General features: G+C 45.4%; 1 protein-coding gene across 2 annotated transcripts in view; it reads left to right on the top strand.

The window, feature by feature from the left end:
- Positions 1–19,488, top strand: part of MTHFD1 (methylenetetrahydrofolate dehydrogenase, cyclohydrolase and formyltetrahydrofolate synthetase 1) — a 92,575-nt gene that overhangs the window by 22,674 nt on the left and 50,413 nt on the right. For both annotated transcript variants that reach the window (XM_068101831.2, XM_068101830.2), the window contains exons 2-6: positions 706–790; positions 947–1,006; positions 2,725–2,778; positions 15,367–15,503; positions 15,936–16,036. In XM_068101831.2, coding sequence (XP_067957932.1) covers positions 706–790; positions 947–1,006; positions 2,725–2,778; positions 15,367–15,503; positions 15,936–16,036 — 437 coding nt within the window. The remainder of the gene's footprint in view (positions 1–705; positions 791–946; positions 1,007–2,724; positions 2,779–15,366; positions 15,504–15,935; positions 16,037–19,488) is intronic.

Consider the following 19,488-nt stretch of genomic DNA (forward strand, 5'->3'; position numbering starts at 1 on the left):
GAAGTTCGCAAATCGCAGTTACGATGAATCGTTTTAATTTAATCGCAGTTTGAATTCGTTTTAAAACATAGTTTAACGGCAACATAGTTTTCCAACGTGAAATAAATGAATACGCTGTCAAATGTGCCGTCCGAGGCAGAGTCTGATCGCCACGTTCGGCACACGTGATAGCTCGCTGCTCTCTGATTGGTTGAAGCGTTTTTTGGACATAGCTCGGTAAGTACTTGTCCGATTAATTTCAAACCTTGAAAAGGCACATCCTCGGGTCCCCAGCAATATACCTGGCAAGTTTCAAGTATATCGGACCCGTGGTTGTCGAGAAACAGCGGTCACAGACACACAGACACACAGACACACAGACACACAGATATTGCTGGAATTATAGATAGATGTACAGTTTTTTTTCCCCCCACTGTCGTTTGCGTCAAGTTTAGTTTGAGTACAAAGTGGACGTTGTCGACGGGCTTTGCATTGTGAGATGCTTTCTAGTTCAACTTTGCTTTCGGTGAGAAGTGTTGGGATTTGCGATGGCTTGCCATTCACTTCGCTCTAGTTTTTAATTTGGTTGCCATCAGGAATGAGTGAAGAATTTTATGACAAAAGGAATGGTTGATGTGAAATTTGGTTTGTTTAATAAACGTCTTTTTTTGGGATGCCTCCGATTGAAACATTGGCTCATCGTGTGGGTGATGTTTATTGTTGCAGTGAAATCAGAGCCAACTTAAAAGATGAAGTTGCAGCAATACAGACGAATTTTCCCAACTTCCGCCCTGGAATTGCCATTGTGCAGGTAAACCCTCTAGCTCTGTCTTTTAGCTTCATTCATTAAATATATATCGTGGTGATTGTTGAGTAGGTTTTATACACCGGATGATTGCTCTGAATGAAGGTTAAATTACTACGCATTGCACAGTGACTGACTGCAAATGCTGTGTGTTGCAAACAGGTTGGAGGGAGAGAAGATTCGAACCTTTACATAAAGATGAAGATGAAAGCTGCTGCTAATGTAAGCATGCCCGTCGTCGTGTGGACGGCGAGACGAGCATATGCAGAGATTGCGATTTAGTGGTATTAGTGATGCTCCTCCATGATGGTCTTGGTATCCTGGTCACCTGACTCTGTGGTGCACAATATCTCAATCGCTTCATCATGAGAATCAGGAATTTTACACAAAGGTTCGTCGTACAGCAGCACGGATCTCTTTGGATTTATCAGTGCAGTTTGTAAATGTCGTGAAGGTCACAAATCCATAAACGCCTTGCTTGATATCAATTTGCTATTTTTTTTAATTTTTTTTTGTATACAAGATCGAGGCTCGTGTAAGAGCTAAAATGATAATTTAAAAAATTGGTAAAAATTGCTAAAAATAAAATGAGATGAAATGGTTCAGACATTTTGTACAAAAAGATTGTAATTTCCTGCAGGGAAACTTATCCAACAAGATAGTATTAATTAATTTGGATTAATGTAGAAGTCCGACTTCTACACTTGTCACGAATAGAACATTTATAAGGACACTATCGTTGGTTGTTATCTCCATATGCAGGTTTTAGGAGATGGGAGGCAGTTCTCCCAGAACTCAACATCTCCACCTCCTTTTTCGGAAAAGGATTATTATTCATGAACCAGTTTGTGAAACTTCATTCTCATAGCTTTGTTCCAAGGGATCCCCTGAGAATTCTCACTGAACCTCTGACAGCCTCCACCTGGAGTTTGTTTGCTGTGATATTCCCCGGGAATGCTTTTTAAGTACTCAGTTAGTGTTTCTTGATCATCCGGATTCCCTGTTTCTTCGACTATCACTGGTACAATTTCAGGTTTCTTCAATTTGGAAACCTTCTTCACCTAATTTTTCATAACCTGGTATTTCAGCTTTCAGCTCTCAGGTGTGGATATTCATATGCCTTTTCAAATCGCCTTTTCGACAGAAACCTTTATCACATATCGAGCATTTGTGAGGTCGCTCTCCTGTATGGATCCTCATATGTGATTTCAATTCGCCTTTTTGCGAGAAACCTTTATCACATATCGAGCATTTGTTAATTTATTAACAAAATAAACCATTTATTAATCAACGATGTGACGCCATTAACAATTGTAGATCTTAACAGATGCACTTGCGTACTATGAGGAGGCTTGTGCCCACTCGTACTTGTGTACAGATTCTCATCCCGTAGTCACGATCGAAATGTGCAGTAATGATTGCACCAGCGAAGCGTCACGAATTGCAATGTCATCTGTCATGCTCACAAAGTAAATCGATTCGTTTTGGTGCAGTTCACACACTTGCACTCGTTTTTGGCCTATTTGAATGTAGCAAGGTGCCTTTTTGGGGACATTTCACGAATGCTTACTCGTGGGAAGCTTGAAATTTGAACAATTAACGACCATGGTGATCTCACGTATCGAGCTGTCTACTTTGGTTTCCAACACCAATTACAAACACACAAGTCTCATTTAAACTATTTAAGCATCATAAAGTGAAATGTCCCAAATTGCTATTTCGTTAATATTCCTGAGACCATTTCCTCGGATAAAGGTCAACTTCTAGAGCATTTCAGTTTCACTTGTCTGACCGTTTAAACGATTTTGACTTCATAATGAAAAGTCAAGAAGCCTTGCTCATGAATCGATGAATAACCTTTCATTTTGTTCATTAATGGATGGTGCAAGTAATGTATCTATCTTCCTGCAATTTATGTGTGACCTCTTTGTGCCCTGTAGATCGGAATGAATGCCAATCACGTTTGTTTGCCCAAGGGTGTCACCGAGAGCGAGGTGATGCTTTGTGCTCTTCCTTCCTTTCCTCGACACCATCTCGAACCCCATCGACCCTTCCACTACCCCCACCACCCCACATATTTTTTTCCTCCATGCCCTTTTATTTATCTAATATATAACGCTCTTTCTATCTGCTTATTGACTTTGATATAAATGTTTAGTACTTTCGAGGTGGGGCAGAAAGCTTAAATTTGGCATTCAGTATGCAGGTTCCCCCCAGGTCATGCCCAGTGTGTACCTGGTGCCTCGCCATGGCCATTTACTGAGCACCACGCCTACAAAACATCGAAGACTGGTTCTTGACGCCTGGCACACAAAAGAACAGGGAGAGGCGGGAGGGGAGGGGGGGGGGGGTTAACAAGTGAAACCATTGATCTCCCAAACCTAATCCTGCCCGTCCTGTGCGCTTCCAAAGTCAATGTCATTAGCGGCAGCGCTCATTGTCCTGGCTTCCGGTGGTTTTATTATTAATTCGTGAAGTTAATGGTTGATTTTAACTAGTGTCTAATGTGGTGCCATAAGGGACGTTGGGATAAATTACAGAGGGAACAACATACAGGGTATTAATTAACATAATCCCCGAGCTAATTAACATGCCCCCCCCCCTCCCCTCCCGTTATTGGGACGAATTTACAAGCTTAATCCGAACACATGGTCTAAACAAGTACTTATTACATCAAGGTTTCTACACGACATTCAGAGCACCTACCTATACAAATCTACCTGGACTAAAGTAATCACTGCCTACCCCCTACAAACGTAACAATATATTGTTGCGAATATGGAATTTGGCCTCCATATCCGCTTGTAAATATTCCCCTATTTTCTCCAATACTCCCCAACTTTCCCCAATCCCCCATTCCCTAGTCCCATTGCATGTAAATAACAATCAGTAGAGCCGACCTTCCCCTTATTCCCCCATTAAATGTCGTGCCCAGGTCCACCGCACCACACGTAGACAACTTTCGGACATCTTCCTAGTTATTCTTATTCTATGTCAGTTAAGGCCTCGTTTCCATTAATTATGACTCTTCGTTGCACCAGAATGTGATTATATGGCACCAGTAGTGAGTTTAGGACCTTCCCATACCTCCTCCCATCTTCTTCCCCAAACAACAACAATAACAACAACTACAACAACAATTACAACAACAACAGAGGGGATGGCGGCGGAGCGGGGGAGGATGCGTCCTCACACCGGCTCGATTAGCTCCAGACCATGCGCTCCACGGGGTTACCCCGAAGGGGCTGGCTGTCAGCTCCTCGTCGGGGGCGGAGCCAGTAACCCCCCCCGCACGCACCCAATGAGAAGCAACGTGCCGATTCCACGAGGCGGAGCTAACGAGCCGAGGGCGTGTCACTCCCCGCCGGATATACGCGGCCCCGCGCCGGATGTGACGTAAGATGCGCCCCCAGCCTGGAGAGAGAAGTCGCCACCCCTCGAGCGCTGCAATACCTCCACCGCATCTCTTAAACTGGACCGTACGTGATCCTGCCCTGAGCCCAGGTGCACCTGGAGCGATCGCTACCCGCCTGTCCTTTGCATCAAACCCCGTGTGAGTGAGCCTTGTCCCGTTTATTTGTCGTCCGTTGGGGTTAATATAAGCGTGTTTAAGTGCCCACCTTCCTATGTTTCCCTCTTGTCCCTGTAATCTAAACCTTCCGCATTATTGTAATAACAACCTTTGAGAACCGTATCCCTGGTGTCGTGTCGTATTAATTCCAGCCGTGTGTCTTCTTTTTCCTTCATTGGTCTAGCATAGCGCGATTAGTCAACGTTCGGGCACAATCGGGTAACTTGTGCAGACGTGGTCATACCATAAAACCGCTCGGTAAATAACATCCAAGCCACGTCTGTAACAATTGGTGTCGAGGAGTGGAATTCGAACCCGGGACTAAATTAGTTAGGCCCAAATTTTGGGAGGGAAAATCGATTCGGAGCGCGTTTCCCGCGCGAAATTATAACGGCGAAATTTCAATTTGTTTTACGAAAATAAAAAATAAAAACCGAATTTTGAAAGTCGCGCTATGGCGGATCAAGACAGCTGGGGTCCGGTAAAGGAGAGTGAGGTAGGGTCGATCCAGGACCAAAATGAGGGACAGGAGGAGAGCGAAGCAGTGAGGGCGGCAGGTTCGCAAAATAGCGCCGTCACGCACGAAGAAGCGGGCGCGCAAAATGGCGCCTCGCTGGTCACCGTGCCCGCGACCGAAGTAGCGCCGCTGGGAAGATTGGAACTTTTTTTTATACAAATGACGGCCCTTGTGGAAAAGAATAGTGAGCGATTGGAAAACCAAATGGGGGTAATGAGGGACGAAGCGAGGGCTTGGAGTGAGCAATTGGGGGTAATGAGGGACGAAGCGAGGGCTCGGAGTGAGCAATTGGGGGTAATGAGGGACGAAGCGAGGGGTACCGGTGGGAAGTTAGACAATAATTTTGAGGAGTTAGACAAGAAAATTGGGAAGTTAGACAATAATTTTGAGGGGTTAGACAACGGGATAAAAGAGGTGAAACATGGGTTAACGGGGGTAGAAAATAGAATGGCTGCCCAGGAGAATCAGATAGAGGGAGTGAAAAATGGGTTAGAGGGGTTAGAAAACAGTATGGAAGGCAAATTGAGGGACATGAGGGACCAAGCGGAAAGGGAAGTTAACCAAATGGGGCAGCAGATAGAGGGGGTCAGAATGGGGGTAGAAGCCAAACTGGATGCTCACAGGGAGGAAATGGAGCAGATGAGGGTGGCATCTGGGCAGGAGATGCAAGTGATGGGAGAAGAGATCAGAAGAGGAGTGAGTGAGGAGGTCGGAGGAGTGCGCGAGGAGGTGAGGCACTGTAAGGAGCACATGGAGAAGGAGGTGAGAAAGGGGACTGTAAAGTTACAAGGGGGCATAGAGGTCCTGACGCAGGAGGTGGAGCAGCTGACGGTGGGACAAACGGAGTTAGTGGAGCAGGTTCAAAGGAACACTGCGGTATTAGGAGGTTTAAAGGCGACACAGAAAGAACTAAAAGATGACTTGGTAGCGACGAAGAGGGAATGTCAGATGGTACGTGAGGGACTGACAACGAGGTTGGACGAGGTGATAGAGGTAATGGAGACGAAGGACCGGCAGGTGAGGACGCACCTGGAAACGGTCAAGGTAGCCTTAGAGGATGAGCTTGAGGAGACGTACCGGGGAATAAAAGAGGTGAAGCACAAATTAGAAGAAGTGGAAGAAGGGATGAGCGAAATTAAGAAGCGACGGAGAGGGGATAAGAAAGAGATAAAAGAGGAGATAAAAGAATTGGTCCAAAGTCTGTGTTTGGATCGTGATGTGCTCATTAACCGGATGAGGGATTCGCAGGTGATGGAGGAGAAGCGAAGAGGAAGAGGACCCGGTGTAAGTGGTGACCAATATGGTCGTGCGTATGATGCGCCAGGTGATTTAAGAAGCTTGGGGGTCGAGATGGACCCGGGTGTTCGTGAGAGGCCGTTGGTGAAGTGTGCGACAGGTCTGGTGTGCGAAAGAGGAGGTGTGCGAGAAAGTCCGACTCTGGGGTGTGTGAGGAAAAAGTGCGTGCCAAGGAGTAGTGAGGGTGCTGGCGAGAGTGAGTCGGTCGTAGCGTGTGTGCGAGGGAGCACATGGAAGCGCGGTGTGGTAAGTGTTACAGAGGGTGTGACGGGAGAGTGTGCGCAGGAGTGTGCGCGAGAAAGGTGTGTGACGGACAGGTGCATGAGGAAAGAGTGCGCTGTCAGAAGTAAGGAAGAGTGTCCACCTGTGGTGAGTGTTACAGAGGGTGTAACGGGAGAGTGTGCGCGAGAAAGGTGTGTGATGGACAGGTGCATGGGGAAAGACTGCGCTGTCAAGAGTAAGGGTGAGTGCGCTGTCAAGAATGGAGGTGAAAGTAGTGAGAGTGACATGGAGCGTGAGTTAGTTGTGACAGGTGAGCGAGGATGTACACCTGGGATGGAAGGATGCACACCTGGAATGGTAGAGCGTGAGTGGGAATGCACGCTGGAGTTGGTGGTGAGGCACGTGGATGGGTGTGCGAATGAGGGCACACCTGTGATTGTCACAGAGGAGGTGACCGAGGAGGGGGCGCGAAGAGGTGTATTGGTGAGGTGTGCTACCAACGAGTGTGTGCCAAAGTGTTCGGTGGTCAGGTGTGTGACCAAGGCGGTGAGTGGAATGGGTGTACCTGGGTGTGTAAGGAACGGTACGAGGGGCATGGAAACGGCTGGATGTGTGAGCAAGGAACGGGCTGCGGGATGTAAGCATGCAGGTGAAGCATCGACGTTAGACGGGGTAGAGTTTAGAACGACTTATAGCCGAGTCGGGCCCTCGGTGCGTGCCGGGCCTCGCTTTGAACGGCCGCGTCCGTGCTCCACTAGGCGGAGCGGGCGGCTGGATAGGAAGGGTCGTCATGGCGACCACTTTTTGGTGAGACGTGCCGGCAGGTCGAGATCGGGACATTGGATGGCTCCACGCCGAGAAGGTGCGTGGGATCTCGGGCCGGGTAAACCTCCTTCCCTGCACCGAGCGCCGGACGCATCCAGCCGCCAGCACAAAAGAATTCGCATTCATGGCTTGGCTGTACGAAGCCGGGCTGTAGATGTGAATTGGCGCACCGAGAGTACCTAATAAGTAGACGGGTGATGGTGATAGTGATAGTAGTGATTTGATACAAAATTTAGAAAAGTGAATAGAATTGGCAGTAAATAGAAAATTTTTGAATTGTTGAAATTTGATGTGCAAAATTGGTAGTGAGAGACCCCCGATGTGGTGGGATGGCAAATCCACCATCCTTCCCATGTGGGGGGCAAAGGAGCAATAGCTTATGGGGTGTATGGCAGTGAAAACTAGCCCGGGTGGGTTAGGATATATCGTGTGTAGGGATCTAGAGATTGACATTAGGTAACGTTAAGATTAGTTAGTGACTGATACCTGTAGTGGGGACGCAGGTAGATTAGTATGGATGATAATGACGAGGGAGCGCAATAGTTTAAAGGGACGACTGGGAAGCGCAAGTTTCAGAAGGGAGTAGTTAGCTGAGATGATGCCGTGTGTGTGAGGATGGAACAGGTGTGATTGCACAGGTGTGCAATTGGACAGGTGTGTGGAGCAGTGTATGAGTAGTGAGTGTGTGGATCAGCGCGAATGCGCTTGGGGAGAGAAGGGTGCAGGTGGCACCAGGTGTGAGAGCACAGGTGTGCAGGTACAGGTGTGTGGAGAGAGTTGGAGTGAGTGGTACGGAGTGGTGTGCATGGTGCGAAGGTGTGGATGGGGGAAGAGTGGACCCCTTTCACGAGCACCCGGGGCGGGTAGTGTAAGTGTTAGGTAGAGGGTGCAGGTAAATTGTGGTTGGATATTGGCATTTGTGGTGCGGTTGCAGAATGGTGTTGTGAATGGGTGCATTAGTGTTGTGGAAATGGCTGGGCGTGTAGCCTGTTAGTGTGTGTAGTTGGTTGGGCACTCCACCACTGTGAGGATGTCGGCCAGGTGAGGCCGCAGGTGGGCTCTGGGAGCCGGTAGTTGTGAGTGGGTGCCTGAGGATCCCGGGTGTGGATCGGGCAGCCCAGTGCCAGAGAGGGCACGGAGTGGGGAGAGAGCCAGAGGGCCTTCCCCTGGTAGTTAGGTTAGGGTAAGGAGCAGGTAAGCTCGGAGGCAACTGCAGTGGTGGAGGTGTGCAGGTGGGTAGACCCACTGGGAGAGGTACACGTCGCAGCCCAGAAATTGTACGAGGGCACCGGGAGATGAATCGGGGGAGTGAGACCCCAAATTGAAGAGCACCACAGTTTGGCCAATGGGAATTGGTTTTTAGAACCCATAGTGTAAGAGGGCCAATGGTTTGGCCGGAGAAAGACCCCGGGTAGTGTAAAGTTGTTAAAGTCATTTAGGAAATAGTTAGGATTGATGAACCTGTCGCACCATACGCAGCCACTTACCTGTGGTGATGATGATGACTCCACACCTGTGTTTTCTTTGTTCTGTGTGCAGGAAATGAGATTGCTGTGGATTTGTGAGACGCATCACGACGTGGATGAGACATTGGGGTGATTCCATCTCTCCCTCCTTAGGAGGGACTGATGATGAATTGGTGATGGCAAATTTTGATGTGCAGTTGGAGATGGCAAATTTTGATGAGAGTTGAAAATGGCAAATTTGATTGGTTAGGAGGGAGAGAAGACGAATTTGGTTTATGGGAGGAACGGGGAAGACAGTAGGGATGTTTGTCGATTTGTAAAGTAGATGTTTATGGGTAGTGTTGTGTTTTGTGGATGCAGTAAGGGGTAAGGGAGGGGCCATGTAGGTTACCTGGTGGGGGGGGGGGCGTACGATAGGAACGTACCTGTCTCACCTGGTTCCCATGTGCCCCCAGTGTGCATTACCTTATATTGCGTGCACTTTTGCGCCCTTACCACCTTACTCACTTGTTTCTTCTGTTGTCTCCCACCTCCGAGGATCTGGCTTTGGGGTAGAGAGAGAGGAGAGAGAGGTGCTGGCGACGCAGTTGTGGGCCTGCACTTTCGCTGTTCGCTGCCTGGATCGGTACACCATATGGACCGCAATGTTTGTGGCCACCCACAATGGACCGCAGTTCGTTTGCGGCCAAGCACCACCCGGGGATGGACCTATGGGTCAACGTGGCACCTATGCCATACAGGTGAACCACTTTTAGTTAAACACCAAGTGCACCACAAGAAGAGCAAGAGACACCTGCAGGGTTAGGGGTTGTCGAATTTATTTTTATTCCAATGAACAATGGTGACTGCACCGATTGGTGGTGGGGTGGTGCTTTTGATGCTGGGAAAGGGTGCTCTGCACGTTATTAAAGGCCGTCGGCCACAGAGCACTCGTGGGTTGGTGTATCGATGTTGGCAAGCGCGCTCTCTCTATGCATAACATCTGCATGTGTTCCTCCAAAAACAGGTCCTGGATCGTAGTGTAAATAGCAGCGTAGTCTTGTAAATAATGCTCCCTACCGGCTGTATGTTTAGTTTGAGGATTCTTTCCGGATTCGGTTATCCTGTGGGTGTGTTTCTGTGAGGAGAAGGGTGCAACGTCGCAGGGGGACATATTTACTCATTTGTGAATATCTGTAAAACTGTCGCACTCAGGGTAGAGTTAATAGTAGAGGGAACTACATTGCGTGCCACACTAAAGTAGGTAAAAATTTATCGGGTCGGGACGCCCCGAGGGTAGAGAAGGGTGCAATGTTGCGAATATGGAATTTGGCCTCCATATCCGCTTGTAAATATTCCCCTATTTTCTCCAATACTCCCCAACTTTCCCCAATCCCCCATTCCCTAGTCCCATTGCATGTAAATAACAATCAGTAGAGCCGACCTTCCCCTTATTCCCCCATTAAATGTCGTGCCCAGGTCCACCGCACCACACGTAGACAACTTTCGGACATCTTCCTAGTTATTCTTATTCTATGTCAGTTAAGGCCTCGTTTCCATTAATTATGACTCTTCGTTGCACCAGAATGTGATTATATGGCACCAGTAGTGAGTTTAGGACCTTCCCATACCTCCTCCCATCTTCTTCCCCAAACAACAACAATAACAACAACTACAACAACAATTACAACAACAACAGAGGGGATGGCGGCGGAGCGGGGGAGGATGCGTCCTCACACCGGCTCGATTAGCTCCAGACCATGCGCTCCACGGGGTTACCCCGAAGGGGCTGGCTGTCAGCTCCTCGTCGGGGGCGGAGCCAGTAACCCCCCCCGCACGCACCCAATGAGAAGCAACGTGCCGATTCCACGAGGCGGAGCTAACGAGCCGAGGGCGTGTCACTCCCCGCCGGATATACGCGGCCCCGCGCCGGATGTGACGTAAGATGCGCCCCCAGCCTGGAGAGAGAAGTCGCCACCCCTCGAGCGCTGCAATACCTCCACCGCATCTCTTAAACTGGACCGTACGTGATCCTGCCCTGAGCCCAGGTGCACCTGGAGCGATCGCTACCCGCCTGTCCTTTGCATCAAACCCCGTGTGAGTGAGCCTTGTCCCGTTTATTTGTCGTCCGTTGGGGTTAATATAAGCGTGTTTAAGTGCCCACCTTCCTATGTTTCCCTCTTGTCCCTGTAATCTAAACCTTCCGCATTATTGTAATAACAACCTTTGAGAACCGTATCCCTGGTGTCGTGTCGTATTAATTCCAGCCGTGTGTCTTCTTTTTCCTTCATTGGTCTAGCATAGCGCGATTAGTCAACGTTCGGGCACAATCGGGTAACTTGTGCAGACGTGGTCATACCATAAAACCGCTCGGTAAATAACATCCAAGCCACGTCTGTAACAATATATACAGATTAAACCCCCTAACTTGACAAGGAAGTAAGGCACAGATTGAGTCTCACCCCAGCAATTGCTGCACAACCTGTTAGCAAAAAGTGTCACCTGCCACGCTGACACATTGTCTCTGCCCTACTCATTAACAATTAGGAAGTTTGCAGTCAGGAATATTAAATTTACCCAAAGAAGCACACTAACCCTATAACATGACATTCACGTCATGCACGTAAATTATACCTCCAAACTTGGAGGCATCCGTGTGGTACTCAAGTCTTTGCAGACCGAGATTAAAGCTCTATGGTCACAAATAGACGAAGGCAGAGATGTCGATCTAGTTTCGCCTGTCGGTATAATTTATGTACAGTGCATTCAGAAAGTATTCAGACCCCTTCACTTTTTTCACATTTTGTTATGTTGCAGCCTTGTGCTGAAATCGTTTAAATTTATATTTTCCCTCATCAATCTACACTCAATACCCCATAATGACAAAGAGCAAACAGGATTTTAGAAAGTTTTGCAAATTTATTAAAAAGAAAAAACTTAAATATCACATTGGCATAAGTATTCAGACCCTTAACTCAGTACTTAGTTGAAGCACCTTTGGCAGCGATTACAGCCTCGAGTCTTCTTGGGTATGACATGACAAGCTTTGCACACCTGGATTTGGGGATTTTCTGCCATTCTTCTCTGCAGATCCTCTCAAGCTCTGTCAGGTTGGATGGGGACCATCGGTGGACAGCCATTTTCAGGTCTCCAGAGATGTTCGATTGGGTTCAAGTCAGGGCTCTGGCTGGGCCACTCAAGGACCTTCATAGAGTTGTCCCGAAGCCACTCCTGCGTTGTCTTGGCTGTGTGCTTTGGGTCATTGTCCTGTTGGAAGGTAAACCTTCAGCCCAGTCTGAGGTCCTGAGCGCTCTGTTTCAGGTTTTCATTAAGGATATCTCTGTACTTTGCGCCGTTCATTGTTCCCTCAACCCTGACCAGTCCCCCAGTCCCTGCTGCTACAAAACACCCCCACAGCATGATGCTTCCACCACCATGCTTCACCGTTGGAATGGTATTGGGCAGGTGATGAGCGGTGCCTGGTTTCCTCCAGACATGACGCTTAGAATTGAGGCCAAACAGTTCAAACTTGGTTTCATCAGACCACAGAATCATGTTTCTCACAGTCTGAGAGTCCTTTAGGTGCTTTTTTGCAAACTCCAAGCCGGCTTTCATGTGTCTTTCACTGAGGAGAGGCTTCCGTCTGGCCACTCTGCCATGAAGCCCAGATCAGTGGAGTGTTGCAGTGATGGTTGTCCTTCTGGAAGTTTCTCCCATCTCCACACAGGATCTCTGCAGCTCAGCCAGAGTGACCATCAGGTTCTTGGTCACCTCTCTTACGAAGGCCCTTCTCCCCCAATTGCTCAGTTTGGCCGGGCGGCCAGCTCTAGGAAGAGTCCCGGTTGTTCCAAACTTCTTCCATTTAAGAATTATGGAGGCTACTGTGCTCTTGGGAACCTTCAATGCAGCAGAATTTTTTTTGTAGGCTTCCCCAGATCTGTGACGCTACACAATCCTGTCTTTGAGCTCTGCAGGCAGTTCCTTCGATCTCATGGCTTGGTTTTTGCTCTGATATGCATTGTCAGCTGTGAGACCTTCTATAGACAGGTGTGTGCCTTTCCAAATCATGTCCAATCAATTGAATTCCCCACAGGTGGATTCCAATCAAGGTGTAGAAACATCTCAAAGATGATCAAGAGAAATGGGAGGCACCTGAGCTAAATTTGAAGTGTCATAGCAAAGGGTCTGAATACTTGTGTCAATGTGATATTTCAGGTTTTTCTTTTTAATAAATTTGCAAAACTTTCTAAAATCCTGTTTTCTCTTTGTCATTATGGGGTATTGAGTGTAGATTGATGAGGGAAAAAAATGAATTTAAACGATTTCAGCATAAGGCTGCAAATAACAAAATGTGAAAAAAGTGAAGGGGTCTGAATACTTTCTGAATGCACTGTACATGACGTCAGTGTCATGTCATAGGGTTAGTGTGCTTCTTTGGTTAAATCTATATATATATATATATATATATATATATATATATATATATATATATATATATATTCGTACATGTCAAAAGATTTTCAGCTCAGGATTCATATTGCAAATGATAGCACACTGAGCAGTAAAATAATGTAAAAATCTTTGTTAATCACGACGTTTCGAGAGCAAACTAGTTCTCTTCCTCAGAGGCGTTGAGTGTTGTGTTAACCGTTAAGTTCCGTTGGGGACGGTTCACGTCATGGATTTTTCCAAGTCCTTGCCAATCACAGAGCTTTCCTGCATTCTAATGACTGCCGTTTTTGACGTTGTAATTGATTGCGTAGTGCTTTGTATGTGGGATGTAAGATGATGTGTCGGTTAATGGAGTTTTATCAGAGTACCTGCCCTCAGTAGTCTGGCGGTTCACTCTCAAAAATCCTGTGCCAAGGATCGTGGTCTGATTCCATGAGAATGTGTGTTGGTGTGTGTGTTTGTGTGTTGCAACCAATGACAACCTGTCTTGTCGTCTTACAGCACGTTGGTGTTCAGTTGGCCTTGTGGTTAAGTGTTTGGACGTTTGGCGCACATAATTGGCTTCACAATCTTCACATTGCATGTTGTCGATGACATTCTTTCTGTCAAATTTGTTCACCTGGTCTTTTGGCTTTGACAGCTGTGCTCATAAGGATGTTTGTGGTTTGTGGTTTATGGGTGATGTTGATGTTGATAATGTTGTACTCACGTAGAATGCGGCTTGTGGTTTCAGTAGCATGTTGTATGTATGGAAGTGCCACAGTGTGTGGAGGTGTGGTTGGATTGTTGTTGCTGTAGTTGGATTTCCGGTGATAAGATTTGATAAATGCATTTGGGTTGTGAGTTTCTCGCAGTAGTTGAGTGACGTGCAGCATTTCCATCCGGCGTTGTTCATGTCACTGCATTGTGTTTTTGCACGATCTACTAAGCTGTGAACACAACTTATTTTATGGCAGGGGGGATGGCCACTACGGTAATCTCATACTTTGTCTGTGTTAGTAGGTTTACGGTACACCTGCGTGTGTGGCTTGCCGTTTCCGTCCCTGGAAAGATGTACATCAAGGAATGGTAGAGACCCAGCCTGTTGTACTTCACATGTGAATTGTATTGCTGGCCATGTTGAATTTATCTTTGTGTGGAAACGGTCAACATCCGCCTTCTTTATGACCACAAATGTATCATCAACGTACCACAGCCACAACCTCGGAGAAGGCTCACCATGCAGTGTTAGATCTTCAAAGCGTTGCATCACAAATTCGGCGATGAGCCCTGAGATGGGTGAGTTCCTTCATGTTGATGATACATGGTGCTGTCGAATACAAAGTACGTTGATTTGAGGCAGAGTTGAATGAGTGTCATGAGATGACCAGAGCTGAGGCGGCTGTTCGCTAGCTCTTGGTCTTTGTTGATTTATTGTTCTCAGGTCTGCGTTGGTAATTCGACGGGTATGGATGTAAATAATGAAACCTCATCGAATGAAATCATTATTTCATCACATAATCAATCTTTCATAATTTTAATTTTAATCATAATTTCCCCGGTGTGTACCCCGGTTTAGAATAGGTACACCGTATCCCTGCGCATCGTAAGAGGCGACTCAGGGTTGGCGCCAGGAAGGGCATCCGGCCATAAAAACATTGCCTCAAACAGGGAACCATGATTGTCATGGGGCCCGCAAGGCTACCCCTGCTCTAGCGGGGAAAATGGCCTTAAAACGATCATTCATTCATTCAATCATAAATCAATCTCACACAGTGACACAAAACAGCAGAATGACACCTTTTCTCTATTCAAACTGGTTGAATGAGTGATTTTTATATTGCAGGCACCCGCATCTCACCTCAGGTGAGTTCATTTCCAAAGCTAAGGAGAATCACCTGCTTGAAAGTTAATTATTTCTAACAACTTCTAAAAGGTACCAATAATATTGTCTGGGCCATTTTCGGATTTCTGTGTGAAATAAGCTAAGATTTAATAATTTTTTCAGCTTTTAATTTGTTCCACTGCACACCAAAGAAATACATATGTGGATACCAAAATATTTTTTTATTTCAACAATTTTCTGGAAGAAATGGTGCATTATTTGAAAAAAGTGTTCATTATTTTTGGCCATGAAATATATATCCCATATGACTTAATGACCAATTAATGCAGGACAAAAAAAAAAAAAAAACATAATTTTTTTTAAAACAAAATCACAGCAGTAGACAAATCGCATTTGTGAACAAAGGCTTAATTCCTTCACCACCAACAGCTCCTGCAGGAGGTGGCGAGGCTGAATGGAGACCCTACCATTCATGGGATCATTGTTCAGCTTCCATTGGACTCCGAACAGCCGATTGACGCCGTCCGTGTCACAGATGCCATTGCTGCAGAAAAGGATGTTGACGGGTGGGTGATAAAGCGGCAGATATTAGGACTTCCTAATAATGATGTATGATGAAAGTAAAGAGCAAATTATATGGTGTTCAGTTACCAATTTCGTGAAGCCACAAGACAGAACATTTAAAAATGGAGAGGCTTGCCGGATATTTCGATTTTAGTATATCTGAGAACCAATGTGGCTTCCTGTAAAAGTTGACATACTTCAATCAACGTTCTACTGATTTCATCCACCGTATTAACGTTGGTCTATGTGTACATGTGTGGTCGCCTGCACACGCTCCGTCACCAAGATTGATCGAGATACCCTCTCACATCCCTTCGGGAATGGGAGATGCTAAATATGTTAACATGACAGACTCTTGCACAGCGGAAGCTTATGCTGCATATATGACAAGGTTTTTAAACTTCATTGGGGCTATCTTTGTCATACTTGCGCAGACTTACGAGTGGGAACGCAGGCCGCTTGGCACGAGGAGACTTGTCACGTTGCCTCATGCCATGTACGCCCAAAGGTTGCATGGAGCTCATACACAGGACAGGTAACATATGCACCGTTTTCACATTTCTTTACTGGTTTTTGTATTTGCTTCACCCCCACCCCCAAACCCACACATACTATTGTTATGCATGTTTAATGTTGTCTCACAGTTGAGTAAACAAAAATGGTGGTGGTCTTGTGGTGAAAACATTGCTGGATTTGTATCCCAGATGTTGAGTTCCCAATCCAACTGAAGACTCCAGCGTTAAAGGAATTCGATGCTCAGCTCATTTCAGAAGAATTCCCTTGTAACAAAGGGATTCTTGGTTAAAACCCAGATGGCTCACTAATGACCTTTTTACTCCCTCTCTTGTTCTCGTCGACTCGTCATGCCAGTCCACATTGTAGTGGTTGACTCTTCATGCCCTCAAGGTTACTTGTGAGTGCCAGTAGGGGAGAGTGGGGTAAGTTGAGCCTAAGGGTAAGTTGAGCCACCCCGTGTTTCTTAGAAAGTGAAATATTTGAAGGTGTGAGAGCACCATCTATACTTTCATAGCAACAGTCTTTCTTCCTGAGTACACATCCAGAGGAATATGAAGCAGGGGTAAGTAAGATCTAATGAAATTTGTATTTTTTTCGGAATTTCCCAAACTTTGAGTTATGGTGTTTTGAGGGTGATAACAATAGAATTAATGGAAGCTTAATGAATTGTTTATGTAGTAATGTGAACATGAATGGTGTAGATTATTTACCTGAGAGTATGAATTGTAAATTGAATCAATACGTGAAATGAGCATGTTTATATTCAAAGTGGCGCCCGTGGGGTAAGATGATCAATTGGGTCGGGTCAAGTTGAGCCATGGCTCATCTTACCCCATGAACATGTGTGCAAGATAAAGTTACTGTTTTATACGCAAGTTGGAGTTGAAAACTGTAGTTCTTGTAACACCGATACTTGTGTATAGATCTAAATCCTATTCCTAAGAATGATTTATGTAAATATTTTTGCATTAATCACAGGTAAATGGAAAAATGCCTTGGGACTATAAAAGGAAGACAGCGCGTGGTTGTTCTTCATAATTATTTGAAATACAAACCAGTTCATCCGCATATCTGACTGATAAATCTTGACGATTACATATGTATGAACATTCAGCCAAAGTTTACTGATATAATTCATGTGTCTTACTAATAATCAGAACACAATACATGTATAATTATTTCAGTTCAAACTGTTAAATTTCATTAGATCAATTACATCATGTTACTTTGTAATAGACACGAGGTGCTTCTTACATGTGCGTAAATTTCACACAAGGGAAAGGAGCATTTATCAAGTTTCAATTATTGAACTGAAAAATCTGATCTGAAAAACGTGAACATTTACAGGAAACTACTTTGTCTTGTTTTGCATTGTTAAAGCTATAAGCAACAGCTTTTGCGTGATTGTTTAAAAAATGTGTATTCATTAATACTTCATGCATTCCCAGTTTCAATGGGTTTTCTCAGTGTTTTATCAATATAATAAGCTTTTCCAGTGGATCTGGACTTAAACTTTTTGTCTCAAACTTGTTTTATTGCTGTTCTGTCCTGTATTGAGCCGGTGAATTTGATGGGACACAAAATGTTTCATGCTGTTTTTTTTCTTGTGGCTCAACTTACCCACTGGCTCAAGTTACCCCAAACCCATGATCAACTTGCCCCATCATTGGGGCAAAATGAGCCATTAGACAACTTTTTTTTGAAGGCCTCTGCTAATTAATTACATGAAAATGAAATGGTAACATGTGTATGAGGGGAGAAGCAAGTATTTACACCATCATAATCACTATGGCTCTGATGCACAGCACTTTATATTTGATGTCCAGAAGGGCATTGCTGAAAAATGGCTCATCTTACCCCACTCTCCCCTATTTATTAGATAAATAGCAGAAGCCTGTGGTAAAAACACAACAATAGAAAAGAGGAGGTCTTTTATTCTTGCACTGGTTGATAGAGATCAACAATGGGAGGTTCAATAAGGAATGCCTTGAGGTGTTGTATGCACCTGTCACTTGAAAATAAGAAAGTAAAGTGAGTTTAACAACTTATTGAGTTATTCAAAATATTTGATTGGGTAAATTTACCATAGATTATATGCAGATCGTTTTACAGTTGTGAAAAAAGCACGGGCTGTCCACAGCCTTGTCCCAGTTGAATTTTTTTTTTATTACAACCAAAACAAAATGCAATGATGTGGGTTTTTTTGTTTTTTTTGGCATTTTGTCACATGATTCATCAAGTTTATTGTGTTCTTCAGTACATCTCAACATGTGCACCTTTTGTGGCACCTAACACGTCTTAACGGCAAAGGAAAAAAAATCAGGAGAACCGAGGCCTACACATCACCAGGGTTCAATAACTTTGGCTGATTGAAAAGATTATAATTTTCCTGTTTGTTTGGATTAATTTGAAGCAGTTTTTACTTAAGTTTTTTTTTTTTCTCACTGAGGAGCGTTTCCATGTTTCATGGTGGGACAGACAGACAGACAGACAAACAGACTGACAGACAGACAGACTGCATTGGCCTAATATATATGTGATTATGTGTATGCATATATATGATTATGCAATACCAATAAAGCCTGGCGTTGGCTTAGTGGTTAGGGTGCCAGCTTGGGATCCTAGGATCCTGGGTTCGAATCCCGATCGATCGCTGAATTAACGCCAGGGGGGTTGACTCAGCCTGTCATCCTTCCAAGGTCGGCAAATTGAGTACCAGCTTGCTGGGATGAATGATCACGGTGTGTACCCCGATTCAGAATAGGCACACTGTATCCCTGCGCATCGTAAGAGCGTGACCAAGGGTTGGTGTCAGGAAGAGCATCCGGCCATAAAAACATTGCCTCAAACAGGGAACCATGATTGTCATGGGGCCCGCAAGGCTAACCCCCGCTCTAGCGGGGAAAAATGGCCTTAAAACGATCATTCATTCATTCATTCATTCAATAAAGAAAAATAGTGGCAATACCCTTGGGTGCTCACCTGGTAGAATAAAGCAGTCTACTACTAAACTTCTATGACTAAAGGTATTTTAAACCAATTTCAATGGTTGCTTGGAGACATGGCAGCATGTGAAATCATACTAACGTAATCATAAGATAAAATTTTAAACCAACAAACAGAAAATACCTATTGTTACGTTTATGGGGGTAGATGAAGGAATCCCATAGTAAAGGTAGTACTGTATCATCATAGCATGGACCGTGGATGTGTAGGAGAGATCTCGATGTACTTAAGTAGGGAAACTGTAGCTTCAGATTGTTTGTGTCTTCACACGATGGGCGAAGCTGTGATAATTAGTTGGGGATTAAGGTTAGTTTTCCCCAGTGAGTGATTTCCCTCTGTGATTTTCCCTTTACGTTTAACATTTACATGGCCGACCATGCAAAACAACCGTGGACAGAACTGGAACATTGCCGATTGAACTAAGCCCCACCTCTAAATGGACCTCATAGGCAGGCACCGTCCAGT

Source organism: Myxine glutinosa, chromosome 11 (genome assembly GCF_964187855.1).
Source record: "Myxine glutinosa chromosome 11, kmMyxGlut1.1, whole genome shotgun sequence".
NCBI lineage: Eukaryota > Metazoa > Chordata > Myxini > Myxiniformes > Myxinidae > Myxine > Myxine glutinosa.